The sequence below is a fragment of the Schistocerca americana genome, chromosome 3, assembly GCF_021461395.2.
Source record: "Schistocerca americana isolate TAMUIC-IGC-003095 chromosome 3, iqSchAmer2.1, whole genome shotgun sequence".
NCBI lineage: Eukaryota > Metazoa > Arthropoda > Insecta > Orthoptera > Acrididae > Schistocerca > Schistocerca americana.
In genome coordinates, this window is record NC_060121.1 from 923,413,740 (window position 1) to 923,432,195 (window position 18,456).

Genomic DNA, 18,456 nt, shown 5'->3' on the forward strand with positions numbered 1-18,456 from the left:
AGATATGCAAAATGCAAAATGAACAACGATATTTTCGGGTAAGCCAGTTACATATTTTAGGATATCATCAGAGAAAAATTTGGTTTGAATCTCCGATTCTCCCTTCATTCTCTTCGGGACCTAGCTAAGGTCGCATCAGACTCAGATTTGAGATCATTTGAGATGAAATTATATGACTGAGATGAAATTATGTGACTTACCATCAGTTTCATTTTCTGTATAGCAGAAGTGTAAATCATTCAGAAATAATCTCTATGTCTATAAGGGCCTGTCAGATCGTTTTCTCTATGTCATGTCGCTCTAAAACATTGTTTCTTTCTGTTAGGTTACAAAGTAAGATTAAAAAGCAGTGCCAACTGTTAAAAGATATATTTTGCTAACCGAACGGAACTACACCAGAAACGCGTCAGGGAATACTCGGTATGCATTTTCGTGCTCGGGATTTACACTGTGGAACTGCAGTAATGCACAATGTTTCGTCCAGCGTACAAGTGATGTAAACTAGGAGTACAATGTTTCAATGCCACTTTCCAATTAGCGCATGAAAAATTACGAAACAGAGAGTTTCTGGGATCCATCATACTCTACCGATATTTTTAAAGGTTAAGACGCACATTCTTGGGTCGTGCCACAATAGTCAGGCGCAGGCACACAAAGCAGGGCGGCCCTCGCCATTCCATAGAGGCAGAGTACTGGCGTGCTACGAGGCGGTCACTGTCAGCGGAATTCGCGAGGACATTGGGGGTACCAGCTAAATCTGAATGCAGACACAAGCAGAAGCTTTGTTATACTGGGAGAAGAAGAGTAATAACGAGTTGACGAATTCATTGTCTCATTTCATTTATTCATTTCTGTGCCCACTTAAACGAGTTATTTTTTGTAAAAAAGCGGTTGAAATGGCCTTCTTATTATCTTTAAAAAGATATAACGCGGAACTAAAATCACTCCACTCCATAACTACCACTGTGGCACTGGTACACCAACCGTAATAGATCTTAAGATACAGAAAAAACAGTTTTGGTGGCACAAGGTAGGTTTATTTCATCTTCACACGTGTTCTAGCCATCATCAGACAATCAAGTAGAAACTCTTGTTAATCGTGATCGAAGCAGCGAACGTAATTAAAAGTCCCACAGAATCGGGAGGTGACGGCCAGAAAGCCAGTCTGCAGTCTGTGCACAGCACTTTTAGCAGACCATATTTGTGTTAATGGGGCGGTTTCTCCATGGGTGACATAAAGACGCATTGACAGTGGCTATCTGGCCTCCCAGTTCTTTGAGACTTTTAATCACATTTGACCCCTCGGATATCAGTAGTGAGCATTTTATCGGTGATCTAATGAAGCATCGACTGTAACTGCCTGGCTGTCACCTCCCGTTTCTATGAGACTTTTAATTACGTTCGACGCCTCGATCACGATTAGCACGAGTTTTTATCCTATTATCTAATGATGCCTAGAACAGGCGAAGCGCGTCGCAAGTGAAGATTAAATAAACCTTTCTTGTCAAACCTAGACTTTTTTTTCGGTATCTAAAAATAATGTGGAAGGTACATCCGCCAGACAATACAGAAACAGGTAGCCCTGACCTTGTACACCACTGTACACCTTGCAAAGAGCACCTGCATCATCTGCGAGATGTTGGTCTTGCAACGCTGCGCTTGAACCCTCATGTCGTTTAGAGTTCGCCACACAGGGCAGGTAGTTCTCCGCCAGAGGAAGGTTCCTCTCTTGGTGAATGCCCGGGTTTTCCAGTTACACACGGTGCTTCTAATGGGCACACACGAGGACCAGTGTTCTTTGCACGACGCTTTTTCTGAATCGTTGGCGTCTCCAGACAGACTACGATCCGTACATTGGGTGGCCTCATTGTGTTTGGCAAGCAAGGTGAAACTTCCGACAAGTTGATAGCCTACCACAAATAGTTGGCATCATGGCGAGTGGCTGTTTTTTAAGGAAACATCGTGTCATTCATGAAAATGTTCAATGGAAATACACTAAATAACGACCAATGTTTATTTAAGTACAGAAAACAGAATTGCATACTACCCGAAAGCTGAAAGTACGTATCTAAATCAATTACCTGAACTGGTTGTTAGTCTTGAGTGCAACTCGTTCGATATAAGTCGCTCACAGATAACCGAATTTGGGTATAATGAACCCCAATGTTCAGAACCATTAATAACACAGATAAAACCACCCTAAGCTACAAGTAATTTAAAAATATTTACTTTTCAAAGAACAGTACAATAAAGAAACTGATACGGGCATTTTAGCAGTATTAAACGAAGACGCCTGCTTTTTCTTATACTTCGAAAACAATTAATTAGTTTATAAACCCTAGAAAAAGTGGCTGGAAATGACATTAAAAAATTGTATGCTATCTTAAAGCGTTTTGTGTGTTATGTGCCTTTCATAGTAATACTGTACGGTGTGAAATAAACGGCTTTGCTAACAGCGTTGTTCCCAGAATTACTGTGTTACATTTCTGATTATTGTCTTGTGTGAAACGGAAATGTGTTACAATGAAACAACGGGAAACCATAGAGCACTATTTAATATGACGGGATCAACTTTCGCATTTGCCTCACAGTGTTGCTAAATTGGTTCCTCTATAGAATAAATGTCACATTTCAGTTACGTAAATAAGAGATTTAAGAGGATCTCCTATTGTTAAAGTAAACCACTGAATTTATTTCTGTAAAAGAACAGATGGAAACTATCCAGTTTTCTGATGTTTAACCTTTGGAGTTAACATTTGAAGACTACGAATGGGAATCGTATTGCTATATGTTTGCTTCATCAATGTAACAAAAATCCGATATTTCTGTCCGAAAGCCGTGGAACCACATTCACGGTCTCAAACATCTTTGAATGTAAGTCTGCAGACTTTTTTGGCCATTGACAGTGAAGTTAAAATCTTCTGGATTGTTTGGCCACGTCATATTTCTTCTAAACGATCAACGTTCCGACCCCTCTGCTGGAATCTTTTCAGGATCTTATGGTGTTTACTGTTGGGTGAATACTCAACAATCAAAAGTGGACACCACAAGGTCCTGTAGAAGATCCCAGTAGAGGGGTCGAAACGTCGATTGTTTAGAAGAAATATGACGCGGCCAAACAAACCAATAGATTTTAACTTCTTCTTTAAATCTCTTAGAAGCAAAATGTACACTCAAAAAATTTTGCAATACAATCAGTTTCTGCCTTTTTTTTCAATAACAGTATAAACAGAAACATGAGTCTCACCGTAGGGAAATTTAACATACAAGAATCGACAATGCAGAACACAACAGAATATTACAATCCATTTTCAATTCCAATCATTGGGAACATTTTTTTGTCTAACTAATTATGGCGAAGAGATAGTTCACTAGCAACTTTTATATGGAACTATATTCCGCATTATCGAGTGACTTCATTAAGTTTCAGCAATTTGAGCTGCAGTTCATCTTCTCATTTCCACAGATGGCGCCATAGGTGACAGAGTTTAATTGTTTACAAGTGACTGTCTTAAGGAAAATTTTGTTGCGAAGCCAAAATGTGTGGGCAGCTCAAATGTGATGCAAAGACGTATTATTATGGGTCTTCTTTATCCACTAAGGATTTAAGATTTTATGAAGAATCTGTCCCCTCCGTTGTAAAACCCGTCTTCTTTCTTTCGAGAGGACGGAGATCCTAATTGCAGTTCGACGAAGGAGATTTATGTTTTCCGTTTTTCACAAAATCGATTAAAGCACCTGCGGAGATCTTCATTTTCTAACAACGCGATCGGTTTTCCTTATCATCCTTCCCCAATCCGATCTTTTACTCCACTTCGAATAGCTTTATTGTCGTAAAATTTAAAATTTTCCCGGTGAATCAACAGTTCAAAGAGATTTCGGGATTGCAGTCGGTCGTCGTAAACTTCGTTCCACGCTATTTCGGCTGGACAACTGCCACCTGAAGATGGCTGGCAGCTGTCCAGCTGAAATATCGGGGAATGAAGTTTACGACGACCGGCTGCAATCCCGAAATATCTTTGAACAGCTTCATTGTCGATGGACAGAGTGGACCGTTGTAGCTTTCTCCACAAACTGGAAAATGGAGTCCCATTTCCGAAATGTTGGAGGGGATCGTAAGTTTCAGAATTTCCCTGATAACCAAGGGAAACCTTGATCGCGTCAGGGAATTGGAACTAATTTACCTTCTGCTGTGACGACGTCATGCAGTACTAAGAAGAAAGAAACATGGATATGTGTGACTGGTCAGTAACGAGAGACGACGACGACGACACAGAGAGTGTTGTGTCAGGGAAAATGCTTTGTGGTGATAGCATTGTAATGCGAGTTACAAAAAATGCCAGTTCACTTAGTTCGAAAGTGAGTACAATTGTCGTGGCTGGTGGTCGCCTGGAGCTGTTTCGGATAGCTACGTGCTTCTCTTCTCAGTGGGACCGGAGTTGAAGAAGAGGTCCCAACTTGGGTGGGCACTCTAGTAACGAAATTACTGAGTTCTAGGGAGGCAACTGTCGCTGTCAGGCAGCTGAGTAAGCGTGGGCGCGCGCCCTGCAGCTGAAGTGGTTAGAGGAGGTGGAAACGGCTTCCCAAACAGCTGCTTGATGCTACCCTGGCTGGTGACACTGCCCTGCCAGCTGCTACAATGCGAGCTCGCCTCTCATAGAGAACGTCGCAGCTGAAGGACTGTGTAGCAGTAAATACAGACGGAATTCTTCATCAGTAAATTCATATACAATCCAAACTGGATTCACCCCGGATCCTTTATCATTAATCATCTAAGCAGGAAGATTGTTAAACTTTGTCTGGTATTTCTAGATATTCGACACGCTGTTTATTTACTACCACATGTCTACTTAGGAGAATACATTCTGTTGGATGTCTAAGCAGGTTTACGAGTAGATCGAAAATAACGCGGCAGGCAAGACGCAGTACGTCGTACTGGACAGAGTGTCATCTGCAGACCCTTAAGTAGTTTCTAGTGTGCCCCAAAGTACTGTGTTAGAACGTTTACTGTACAACTGTATATTTTGGTGTTAGCAGATGGTATTAGCTGAAATCTCAGGCTTTCAGCCGATGATGCAGATATCCGCGAAGAAATTCTACATGGTAAAAATTGCAGTGCTATACAGATTGAGTTGAAATATTATCACCCTGATGCAAAATAATAGTTTCAGTGCACAGAAATTCAAACAAAAAGTAGAAGCGTGGTGTCCATTGACTGCCACGTTAATGGTCCATAACTAAAGTTAGTCATCTCACACAAATACTTTGGAGTAACACTGCGTAAACAGATGGAATGTAACAACCAAGTTGGTAGTGGCTGAAGCAAAATCTAGTTACCGTTTATTCGCAGGACACCAGGAAACAGAAGTTTAACAACAAAAGAAGTGGCATAATTGACGCAATGTGTTGGGAACCGTGACCTCTTTTGTTTTAGTAAAAAAACACTGTCTGGATCACAACTTCTTCTATCAACGACTACTGGTTTCAATTGCAGCTGCATATCATCCTCAGGTCTGCGCTGCAAGCGCAGATTGTCAGCAGTGGTGTGAAACGCTGTGTACCACTGTTGAAAAACTGAATTTAGCACGTCCAGATCTGCAGATGTTTGTATATTAGAAGCAAACCGGTAAAGATATACAGGGTGTTACAAAAAGGTACGGCCAAACTTTCAGGAAACATTCCTCACACACAAATAAAGAAAAGATGTTATGTGGACATGTGTCCGGAAACGCTTAATTTCCATGTTAGAGCTCATTTTAGTTTCGTTCTTCCACCTACGCTCAATGGAGCACGTTATCATGATTTCATACGGGATACTCTACCTGTGCTGCTAGAACATGTGCCTTTACAAGTACGACACAACCTGCGGTTCAGGCACGATGGAGTTCCTGCATATTTCAGTCGAAGTGTTCGTCCGCTTCTCAACAACGGATTCGGTGACCGATGGATTGGTAGAGGCGGACCAATTCCATGGCCTCCACGCTTTCCTGACCTCAACCCTCTTGACTTTCATTTATGGGGGCATTTGAAAGCTCTTGTCTACGCAACCCCGGTACCAAATGTAGAGACTCTTCGTGCTCGTATTGTGGACGGCTGTGATACAATACGCCATTCTCCAGGGCTGCATCAGCGCATCAGGGATTCCATGCGACGGAGGGTGGATGCATGTATCCTCGCTAACGGAGGACATTTTGAACATTTCCTGTAACAAAGTGTTTGAAGTCACGCTGGTACGTTCTGTTGCTGTGTTTTTCCATTCCATGATTAATGTGATTTGAAGAAAAGTAATAAAATGAGCTCTGACATGGAAAGTAAGCGTTTCCGGACACATGTCCACATATTTTCTTTCTTTGTGTGTGAGGAATGTTTCCTGAAAGTTTGGCCGTACCTTTTTGTAACACCCTGTATATTAGAAGCAAATATACTGTATGTATATTAGAAGCAAGTCGGTGAATATCTCGAATGGTTCTTTACCGATTTCCTTCTCATTTTTACACGAGACTCTAATAAATTTTCACAACACCCTAATAAACATTCAGACGGACATAGGCTAAATATTTTTAAGCAACAATATACAGTTTTCTGTTAAACCATGTGCGAAAATACGTGTTGCCCTGTGCTGTAACAATGTATGGTTTAGTTTTCTTTCTCGCACACAGTTTTAACGGTATTTAATTAAACCATTAGTCAAATTATTTCCCCCACATTTATTCTTTCTCCTTTTATATAATTTTGAACAAAAATTGTAGACACAACAATGTGATGTTTTGTTCTCATCCTCGCACTCGAGTTTAAGAGATAACACGATAACCATATTTATAGTTTACTGCCTTATGACTATAATATTGCTACGGATGGCGAATCGTTCGAAACTTGGTGCCATTTATTAATTAAAACCATTTGTTAATTAAAGCTATAAGTACAGTCACTGAATCTCATATGCTCACACATCCAGCAGCTGGAGAAGCTTCTGTCGTATACGAATGACACCAACCGATTTTCCCTCTCATTTTAAGCGGCTTACGTCCCACTCAAGGTTTTGTGTGCAACAACCTTAAACAAGGCTCGAGGTCAGACAGAGGAAGGGAAAGGTAATAAACAGAGAGAGCGGGGGGGGGGGGGGGTTGCGGATGGACAAAGAAGGAGAAAAGGAGACGGACGGAGGGGGCGGAGGAGATGGAGAGAAAGAGGGGGAAGAGGAAATTGACAGAGAGAGGGTGAGAAGGTGATTGGCCGGAGATGGTGGGGGGAGGGGGAGGAGATAGATAGAGGCAGGAGAGTAGAAGATGGACAGAAGGGGGGGGGGACGAGATAGACAGAGAGAAGGGAGACAAGGAGATTAGGAAGTTATCCAATTCCAATAAAAGCTGCAATACAGACGTTGTTTGTTTATTTACCATAGAACAAGTTACATACAAAACACTTGTACTGCCCTTATTTTAATACTACTGAAGCGTATGGGCCCATCCTACTAGGTCGGACTAAACGGGGACATCGAAAGTGTACGAAGAATGGCGGTACGAATGGTCACAGGCTATTTCGTGAGAGTGCGCCACAAAAATGTTAACATATCTTCACTAGATTCACGATGCCGTACACAATGCGAGAACCTTCTTAGAAAGAAGGAAGAACCGACATTCATGGAAGAAACTAGGAATACAACGTGTCTATCCTGCAGATAATATCGGGCAAATCCTCACACAGGGGCGCACAAGCAGTCATTCTTCCCACAATCCATATATTGATCGATCGGGAAGAAACATTTATGTGTGGCACAATAAAAAGTACACTCTGGTACACACTACATAGTGATTCGCAGAGCACAGATGTACTTGTGGACAAAATCCTCTATAAGTGCACATTATCTTGGGAAATATTATGCAGTTTCAGTGTGTCATGGGTTGGTAGTTCGGAAGTGTCCTAATATCAAACGCACCTCTTATTTTTTTAATTTTTGTACGACGAAAATCCCGTTGTAGAGTGTATGGCTCTTTTGGCGGGGAGTCCCCTTATGGATAATTAGACCGCCTGCTGCAATTCTTTTTGACGCCACTTCGGTGACTTGGCTTGGAATCGAATCCGGAGCCTCATGATAGAGAGTCGGCAATGCTAAGTACAAGACCACGAGCTGGTGACTACGTTCACAAAGCATAACAAACAATGTATTACGGCATCGTGCCCACCAGAAAAAAAAAACACAGCTTCATGGAAGTTGCTGTATACTGGGCACCATCGTGTCTTTGTAACACGTTATATCGCATGTGGATAGATTTACCGATTGTTCTCATCCAGAAAATAACGTGTTACAACGAACTGCACGGCGCACGAGCGAATGTGAAATTCCCGTGCGAGCCATCAGTTGCGAGGAAATGTGTACTGCTGCATTATCTGATCGTTGTAACAGCGGTTCCTAATCAACAGGAGTGTTATTAGCTGGGAGCCAGGTCTAGCTGCTCGAAGTCTGCACAACATTAATTACGTATCTTCCTCGAAGCTCGCTAATTAAGCCGGTGTATACAGTGACATTATCTCGATGTAAAGTGTAGAAGTTTAAAGTGCTGTGTATAAATAAGAAATTAAGAGGAATACCCCAGAAACAGGCACATTTCAAGATTTTTAAGGTGATAGCGGTCCGCAAGTTAACACACGGTGGTGAGATTAGGAAATTACCCAGAACAGAGAAGAGGCAGTTAAAAGATGTCGGAATGATATTTTGAAGGTCAAATGATATTTTGAACGTCTGTGGCAGGTTATACTTTCAACGATGAGGGCACAATAAATTTAAATTGCAGATGGTAGAATATACAACGACAAGCTAAAATGGACAGTCGAACGATTGGACAATAACAGAACTGCATAGGTCTTGCTAGGACGGCAAGTTGCTGCGCACTTTAACACGCCCACTTCTGGGACGGGGATGTATGCCGCCCCGGGATCGAACCCATCTGCCGGATCAACGACAAGGGGTCAGTGTGCCGGTCGGCCTGTATGTGATTTTTAGGCTGTTTCCCACAGTCCATTACGCGAATACTGGGCTGGTTCTCACGTATCGCTTCACATACACGCTACGCATATATTTAGAACACTTTCTCACACTTGCACACAGAATTTACTCTTTATACAGTCCGACTGGGTACACTGCTCCTGTCCTGGGAGATGACCTTAGCTGTTTGGTCTCCATAAACTCTTCCTCAGCAGGACTGCGGAACGTAGGAAAACCTGACACCAGATAGATGACAGTTCCGCTTGAAACGGTAACAGACCAACAGGCCTAAGCCATAGAGGTGACGGTTATGACGAGCTACTACGTATAACATTTAATGAAGCAAAGATGGTGAAATTATATACAGGGTTATTACAAATGATTGAAGCGATTTCACAGCTCTACAATAACTTTATTATTTGAGATATTTTTACAATGCTTTGCACACACATACAAAAACTCAAAAAGTTTTTTTAGGCATTCACAAATGTTCTATATGTGCCCCTTTAGTGATTCGGCAGACATCAAGCCGATAATCAAGTTCATCACACACTCGGCGCAGCATGTCCCCATCAATGAGTTCGAAAGCGTCGTCGATGCGAGCTCGCAGTTCTGGCACGTTTCTTGGTAGAGGAGGTTTAAACACTGAATCTTTCACATAACCCCACAGAAAGAAATCGCATGGGTTTAAGTCGGGAGAGCGTGGAGGCCATGACATGAATTGCTGATCATGATCTCCACCACGACCGATCCATCGGTTTTCCAATCTCCTGTTTAAGAAATGCCGAACATCGTGATGGAAGTGCGGTGGAGCACCATCCTGTTGAAAGATGAAGTCGGCGCTGTCGGTCTCCAGTTGTGGCATGAGCCAATTTTCCAGCATGTCCAGATACACGTGTCCTGTAACGTTGTTTTCGCAGAAGAAAAAGGGGCCGTAAACTTTAAACCGTGAGATTGCACAAAACACGTTAACTTTTGGTGAATTGCGAATTTGCTGCACGAATGCGTGAGGATTCTCTACCGCCCAGATTCGCGCATTGTGTCTGTTCACTTCACCATTAAGAAAAAATGTTGCTTCATCACTGAAAACAAGTTTCGCACTGAACGCATCCTCTTCCATGAGCTGTTGCAACCGCGCCGAAAATTGAAAGCGTTTGACTTTGTCATCGGGTGTCAGGGCTTGTAGCAATTGTAAACGGTAAGGCTTCTGCTTTAGCCTTTACCGTAAGATTTTCCAAACTGTCGGCTGTGGTACGTTTAGCTCCCTGCTTGCTTTATTCGTCGACTTCCGCGGGCTACGCGTGAAACTTGCCCGCGCGCGTTCAACCGTTTCTTCGCTCACTGCAGGCCGACCCGTTTATTTCCCCTTACAGAGGTATCCAGAAGCTTTAAACTGCGCATACCATCGCCGAATGGAGTTAGCAGTTGGTGAATCTTTGTTGAACTTCGTCCTGAAGTGTCGTTGCACTGTTATGACTGACTGATGTGAGTGCATTTCAAGCACGACATACGCTTTCTCGGCTCCTGTCGCCATTTTGTCTCACTGCGCTCTCGAGCGCTCTGGCGGCAGAAACCTGAAGTGCGGCTTCAGCCGAACAAAACTTTATGAGTTTTTCTACGTGTCTCTAGTGTGTCCTGACCATATGTCAATGAATGGGGCTACAGTGAATTTATGAAATCGCTTCAATCATTTGTAATAGCCCTGTAGATTTGATCACAAACACATCAGTCAGAATACTGTTACTGTTATCAAGTTAAAGATTTTTGCACTCACCTGATGGCGTCAATCATCTGGAGGCCCATGTTGACGCAGTTGCAGGCGTGGTTGGGCCGCGACACGGGCAGCCCGGACACGCAGTAGTAGCAGTCGCCCAGGATCTTGATGCGCATGCACTGGTTGTCCTGCAACAAGCAACGAATTGGCACACCAAGTACTGATAAGTCAAGTACCATTATTGTTCACGATATTTGATAAACACAGGAATTGCTGCGTAAAAAGGAACACCTTGTTATTTCGTAAAAGTTTCAAGATATAGAAAACAAACGGTAGTAAAGCAGGAGCAGGTGATTTTGTTAACTATTTATTTCCAGTACCTGTCGGGATACCGAAGCAAGTATTTTTTTAATGAAATAGTAAATGATCTTAAGGGTACCGTGTTATGCCGGAGCCAAGGTAGCCGCTGAGGGCCGGCAACTCATATTACACTACAGAGGACACGCTTGGATATGTCCAAGGCGTACCAAAAGCACCATGGTAAACACTGGCTGTTTACATACAAGATAATGGAAACAGATATTCCGAGCACTACTTCCTGCAGGGGGAGCTCGAGCTATGGCCTGCAGGAAGTATCACTACGCCAAAACCTGATTGGCTGGAGACAGCTATTTAGGGGCTAGAACCAGCCCCGAAGTTCAGTTCACTCCAGATGCCGACCTCGTGGACTTCGACCGCTGAAGATTACGTCTTCGTCTCTAAATTGGACTTTCACTAGTGTGTGTGTGTTACCACGAACCTTTGTGGAAAATTAGTAGTGAACTGTTGTTTGCCTCAGTTAGGAGACTTCCTGGCATCGTTATTGTTACCTTTCTTCTGTTGTTCAGTCACCATCCTTGTAAACGAAAGTTGTGTTTGTGAAAAATTGCGAATTGTCAGTCACAACATACTCTAACGCTACTCCAACCTTCCTGAATAGACAAGAACAGTGACATAGCACTTCTTAACACGGGCATTGAAACCTTTCGCAATTACATTTGAGAGAAGTGCTACAATGAGAGACAAACCGACTAGAATTCGCTAACGCGTTGTGAACACCTCCAAGCGGTGTTTTCATGACCAGTTCCGTCATTAACATAGCATTACGCTACGAGAATTTAGATCTTTGCACAAAACAGTCTAAGCATAAGGACTGAACATCTTTTGAAAAATTTGCAGGACCCTTCTTATTTACTAAAAACATCGCTCCATCCACAAAAATTTTCTGTTTCTTCAGTATACACTGCCGGGAAAAAATTACTACGCCTGGAAAGACGACGCAGATTTTGATCCGATGACGGCATATGCCACCTGGGGGATAGTAGATGTACTGATATTGTTGTAGTTTAGTCCGGGAAGTGGTCAGGTAGAGTCAAATCATGTCTGTAAGCTTAAGAACTATGAATTTTTGGTGGGGACGGACTTCAGTCACTGGAAAAGCAGACCTTAGCGGAACAATACTGGAGTCAAGTGGTGTCGAGTGAAGAACTGAAGGGAGCTACTCTGGACACTTGGATGTTCGTTCTGGAAGAAGGCAGACCTACCTCTGCTATGTGTGGTTTTTGGTGGAGTTGGTGACAGATTCTGCGCAGTGGACGAGCGCCACCAAATTTTATTTTCTGAATGGACTTCATATTTCGAGATGTCTGAATGTACTGCAGTATAGGACTCTTTTTTTCCATTTCTATTGCAGCACTAAGGATAGACACAGTTTCAGACAGTTTTCTTTGTATCGCATGTATTAATCTGTAACACATCATGTTGAATTGTGAACTGTTTAGAGTGAGAGGTGGCATGAGCCCCCTCTCATATTTTTCTGAGTAATTCGATCTTCCTCTCTAATTGCATGTGGTGAAAAGTCGCTATTCCTTCACACGCGGACTTCCCACGCAGAGTATCTCGTCACCCGGGTGGTCCGGTGGCAGGCGGGCTCTGCGTATCTTGAAAGGGTTAAGCCGACAGGTGTGAGGGAGTCAAGTGAATGCTTTCCAGACACCGACATTGTCATAAGAGAGGCGGCGACACGCCCACAGGGGCCTGACGGAGCAGCTGGGCTAGAGATTCCGTTACTTCGCAGAAACTTAGTGAAAACCGTTTCTGGTGATGATAATGTCGCGAGAATAGCCCGAAACAAATTATCCTGGTCTGGTTGTTCCAGACTAAAGGCTTCCTAGCAATACAAATGCACCTCTGACGGAGACGAAGAAGGCGCGCTACACAATCACTGACGCTACCAGCGAGGCGTGGGAAAGACTTGTGCTCCCAGCCAAGCGAAGTCACACAGCCGATACAGTCAACTTTAGCCAAAACTGCTCAAGACAGACAACATAGGCCGCTTGTACACAGAACGCTCAATTGCCAACTGTACACGGAAAGTTACGTTGAAGTCGGAACTTCAGCAACTTCGTCAGTTACAATTAAATAAAAGTATATTAGACAGCCAACGGGAGGCAGGCTGTCCAGAGCAGCGAGAGCTCAGTCTTGTAACCTACTCCAACCGAAAGGCGAGAGCCGACTCTCACAAGAGCACCCGTACAAACCGAACACACAACGTTTCCGCCCCCACGACAGTGGCCGTGGTTAAACGTTCCAATCAGCAACTCGAAAACCGGCGGAAAATTCCACTCTATTGCCGAAGCATTACCTTTCCACCAATGGAGATTCTAGGCGCCAATTTCTGCGCCGATTTTGCTACGTCACGGAGCTATGCCCTGAGCAAGCCAATCACAGTTACGATTTTGCAGAAAACGCGGGAATTAGCCCGCCAAGACTGCCTGGGAACACAAGTCTTTCCCACGCCTCGCTGGTAGCGTCAGTGATTGTGTAGCGCGCCTTCTTCGTCTCCGTCAGAGGTGCATTTGTATTGCTAGGAAGCCTTTAGTCTGGAACAACCAGACCAGGATAATTTGTTTCGGGCTATTCTCGCGACATTATCATCACCACGATGGGACGTCGAAGCAACCCGCCATCGCCTCCGGTACGCCAGATCGTGTTCTTGCAGTTAAGAAGACAGATTGGTAATGTATGTCTGCAGCACTGGTAGATTAGTGATTTTGCTAGGTGATAATCAGAGCTCAGCAGAGCGTGCCTGTTCGTCTTTTTCTTTGTTCAGTCTTGGGTGTTCATTGTCTGAGTTCTCACTACTGTAGCAGCAATTATTGTTGGGTTGGCTGTGTGTTTCTCTTACGATTTGAGTTGCAAAGAATTGGCTCCACATACCACTTCGTCACAAATGTCACAATCTAGTTTAGGGACAACTTCACCTTCACAGCATTTATTTGAGTATCCAATTTCAGCCAATTTGATGTATAGTAAATGTTTCATGTGTTTTGTTTATTATTTTGAGTTTAGTCATAATAAATCATATTGTTATTTTGGACAGAACTGTCATTCTGTTAATCGGTAGAGCAACCCTTTCATTTCTCACTACATTAATGAAACTTTCCGTTATTTAACTTATTTATCAAATTAAATTATTGCAGGTGCCAAACTCTTTTCTACTCCACTTGCAGGGTCCATTACAGTCAGTTCGCGTTTCTTTTTAATCCATGTGCAACAGCAAAAGTCGGAGTTAGAATAGGGGCGGGGGGCTTAGAGCATCATTTATATATGAAGATTCTAGAAGAATTTAGTGTTAAATACACTGCTAGCCCCGGCACCTCGCAAGAGCTGCTGAATATTTTGTGTACTGTGATTACGAAATGGATTTAGTTTTCGCATGTCTTTGATGACTATTTAGTTTGGGAATTTTGGTATCATTCTCGAAACGCTCTTAACGTAAATTTATTGCATTTGATAAGGGTATTACCTGTCTGTATTTTACATGAATATGTAGTACAATTTCCCGTTTGAGATGTCATTTCATGAATAAACATTATTCAACATAATTCTCTGTCTTTTATATCAATTACAGGAGTCAGAATAGACCTTTCGTTATTAAATTATTCATTTAACTTTTACTTTGTGTTCCTGTATAACTCGAAATTCTAGCCAATGCACAGACTATTTGACAGCAGGATCTCATCTAAAGGTTATTATTTCCAGTAAAACAGTTGCGGGACGTGAAAGCAGACGTGAGCCCAAGTACCTAAAATATGGGAAACCACAGGTAAAGACGCAACTGGTTGCTTGTATAGGATGCTGTTTGGAAGAGCAGCTACACTAGCAGTAACCGTTAGACACCGTCGCACGTCCACGAGAAAGTCGGTGTTATACAGGGTAGCTGATCCTGCTCAGCCCGTATGCAGGGCGAGGCTGCAAAAACAGCCAGCCGCAATGTAACCAGAATGAGTAAATAAATCGAGGTGTGGTTCTTCGCTAATTTTTTAGTGGACAACCTGGCGAATTTTCTGACGTACGCAAGTAATTTTCAACTTGTACAGATGGGGACACCCCTCATGAGCCGTGGATGGTTCAAATGGCTCTGAGCACTATGGGACTTAACAGCTGTGGTCATCAGTCCCCTAGAACTTAGAACTACTTAAACCTAACTAACCTAAGGACATCACACACATCCATGCCCGAGGCAGGATTCGAACCTGCGACAGTAGTGGTCGTGCGGTTCCAGACCGAAGCGCCTAGAACCGCTCGGCCACACAGGCCGGCCCATGAGCCTTGGACCTTGCCGTTGGCGGGGAGGCTTACGTGCCTCAGCGATATACCAGGGTTGCCCAGTAAGTAATCCACCGCATTTTTTCCTCAACAATTCTTTATTGAATATAATGAGAATTCACACACGAAAGAATGGTGTTTTATCTACACATCCTATTTTTCCACGTAGTCTCCATCACATTCTATGGCCTTCCTCCAGCGCGAAGCAAGGACGTGCATGCCCTGTCGGTGTCAATCCTTGAATATGCAAGAGTGCGGTTAATTGCATCCACACTTCCTTTGCTGACTGACAGATGCAGCGACAACCGCCGAGTCGTAATGCGTACGTCTTCGCGAATGACGTCAGCTGGCTGCAGCACGTCAGGTGTGACAGCCGTGGATGGCTTCCGCGACCGCTGCAAATCGTGAAGCTCTGCCGAACCTCCTTCTGATGATCGTACCCTACGCGTCCAGCGACTAACTGTACTTCTGTCGACAGCAGATGCTCCATAGACTTTGCACAGCGTTTGTGAATATTCCCAAAAGTTTCTTTCTCTGCGGTGAGAAATTCAATGAAGGCACGTTTCTTGTAACGTACATAACCTGTAGACGCCTTTTTGAAACTGTCCTGCAACTAAGCTACCTGTCGGAAGTGAAGGAAACTTGGCGCGCTCACTCAGGAGACTTCATATAATACACACGTAACGTTTCGCACTCGTATCACTGTTTTCGGGTGAGGAAAAAAAAATGCGGTGAATTACTTTCTGCGCAATCCGCGTAGATAGCCGACTGTAAGTGCAACCACAACCGAGTAGTATATGTTGAGAGGTCAAACAAGGGTGTGGTTCCGGAAGAGGGCAGCACCTTTTTAGTAGTTGCACGGGTAACAGTCTGGATGGTTGACTGACCTGGCCTTGTAACACTAACCAAAACGGCCTTGCTGTGCTGGTGCTGTGAACGGTTGAAAACAAGGAGAAATTATAGCCGTAATTTTTCCCGAGAGCACGGAGATCTACTGTATGGTTAAATGATGATGGCGTCCTCTTGCGTAAAATATCCCGGAGGTAAAACAGTCCTCCATTCAGATCTCCAGGTGAGGATACTCATGAGGGCGTCGTTATCGGGAGAAACAAAACTGGCGTTCTACGGATCGGAGTGTGGAATATCAGATCCTTAATCGGGCAGGTAGGTTAGAAAATTTAAGAAGGGAAATGGATAGGTTAAAGATAGATATAATGGCAGTTACTCACGTTATATGGCAGGACAAACAGGACTTCAGGTCTGGTGAATACAGCGGTATAAATACAAAATTAAATAGGGGTAATGCAGAGGTAAGTTTAATAACAGGTAAGTAAGCAGGAACGCGGGTAAGCTATTATGAACAGCATAGTGAACGCATTATTGCAGCCAAGATAGACACGATACCCACACCTACCGCAGTAGTACAAGTTTATATGCCAACTAGCTCCGCACATGTAGAAGAGACTGAGGAAGTGTATGATGAGACCAGAGAAATTATTCAAATAGTTAAGGGAGACGAAAATTTTATAGTCATGGGGGACTGGAATTCGGTATTAGGAAAAGTAGGTGAATATGGACCGGGGGGAAGGAATGAAAGAGGAAACCGCCTGGTAGAATTTTGCACAGGGTATAATTTAATCTTGTGCGGTTGGTCCCGGCGGAGGTTCGAGTCCTCCCTCGGGCATGGGTGTGTGTGTTTGTCCTTGAGATAATTTAGGTTAAGTAGTGTGTAAGCTTAGGGACTGATGACCTTAGCAGTTAAGTCCCATAAGATTTCACACACATTTGAACATTTTTGAACATATTATTTAATCATAAATATTATATCGCTTAAGAATCATGAAGGAAGGTTGTATATGTGGAAGAGACTCGGAGACACCAGAAGATTGAATATGTAATGGTAAGAGAAAGATTTCGGAACCGGGTTTTAAATTGTAAGACACATCCAGAGGTAGATGTGGACTCTGACCGCAGTTTATTGGTTCAGAACTGCAGATTAAAACTGAAGAACCCGGAGACGATTGACAAGAACTGGGGAAAGGACTACAACAGAAGAAGAATGGGTAGCTTTGAAACATGAAATAGTGAAGGCAGGAGAGGATCAAGTAGGTAAAAAGACGAGGACTAGTAGAAATCTTTCGGTAACACAAGAGATATTAAATTTAACCGATGAAGGGCGTACATATAAAAAATGAAGTAAATGAAGCAGGTGAAAGACAATACAGACGTCTAAAAAATGAGATCCACAGACAGTGAAAAATGTCTTAGCAGGAATGGCTAGAGGACAAATGTAAGGATGTAGGGGCACATATCAATGGGGGTAAGATTGATGCTGCCTACAGGAAAGTTACAGAGACCTTTGGAGAAAAGAGAACCACCTGTATGAATATCAAGAGCTCAGATAAAAAAAAACAAGTACTAAGCAAAGAAGGAAAATCAGAAAGGTTGAAGGAATACACACAGGGTCTATACAAGAGAGATGTATCTCAGGGCAATATTAAGGAAACAAAAGAGGACGTAGATAAAGATGAGATATGATACAACGTGAAGAATTTGACAAAAAAATGAAAGACTTAAGTCATAACAAGGCTCGGGGAGTAGACAATATTCCGTTGGAACTACCGATAGCCTTGGGAGACCCAGCCATGACAAAACTCATCAATCTGGTGAGCAACATGTATGAGACACGCGAAATAGTCTCTAACTTCAAGAAGAATGTAGTAATTCCAGTTCCAAAGAAAGCAGGTGCTTACAGGTGTGAAAATTACCGAACTATCAGTCTAATAAGTCATGGTTGCAAAATACTAACAAAGAATACTTTACAGAAGAATGAAAAAAACTGGTAGGAGCCTCCTCAGGGAAGATCAGTTTGGATTCCGGAGAAATGTAGGAACACACGAAGCAATAGTGGCCCTGCGATTTCTCATGGGAGATAGGAGAAGGAAAGGCAATCCTACTTTTATACCCTTTGTAGACTTAGGGAAAGCTTTTGACAATGCTGACTGGAATACTCTCTTTCAAATTCTAAAGGTAGGGGTAAAATACAATTAGGGAAAGGCTATTTCAAATTTGTAGAAAAACCAGATGGCAGTTATAAGAGTAGAAGAGC

The 18,456-nt window shown here is 43.0% G+C and overlaps 1 protein-coding gene across 2 annotated transcripts in view; it reads right to left on the minus strand.

The window, feature by feature from the left end:
- LOC124606332 (adenylate cyclase type 2) overlaps positions 1-18,456 on the minus strand; it is a 338,520-nt gene that overhangs the window by 191,534 nt on the left and 128,530 nt on the right. For both annotated transcript variants that reach the window (XM_047138315.1, XM_047138314.1), the window contains exon 5: positions 10,758-10,885. In XM_047138315.1, coding sequence (XP_046994271.1) covers positions 10,758-10,885 — 128 coding nt within the window. The remainder of the gene's footprint in view (positions 1-10,757; positions 10,886-18,456) is intronic.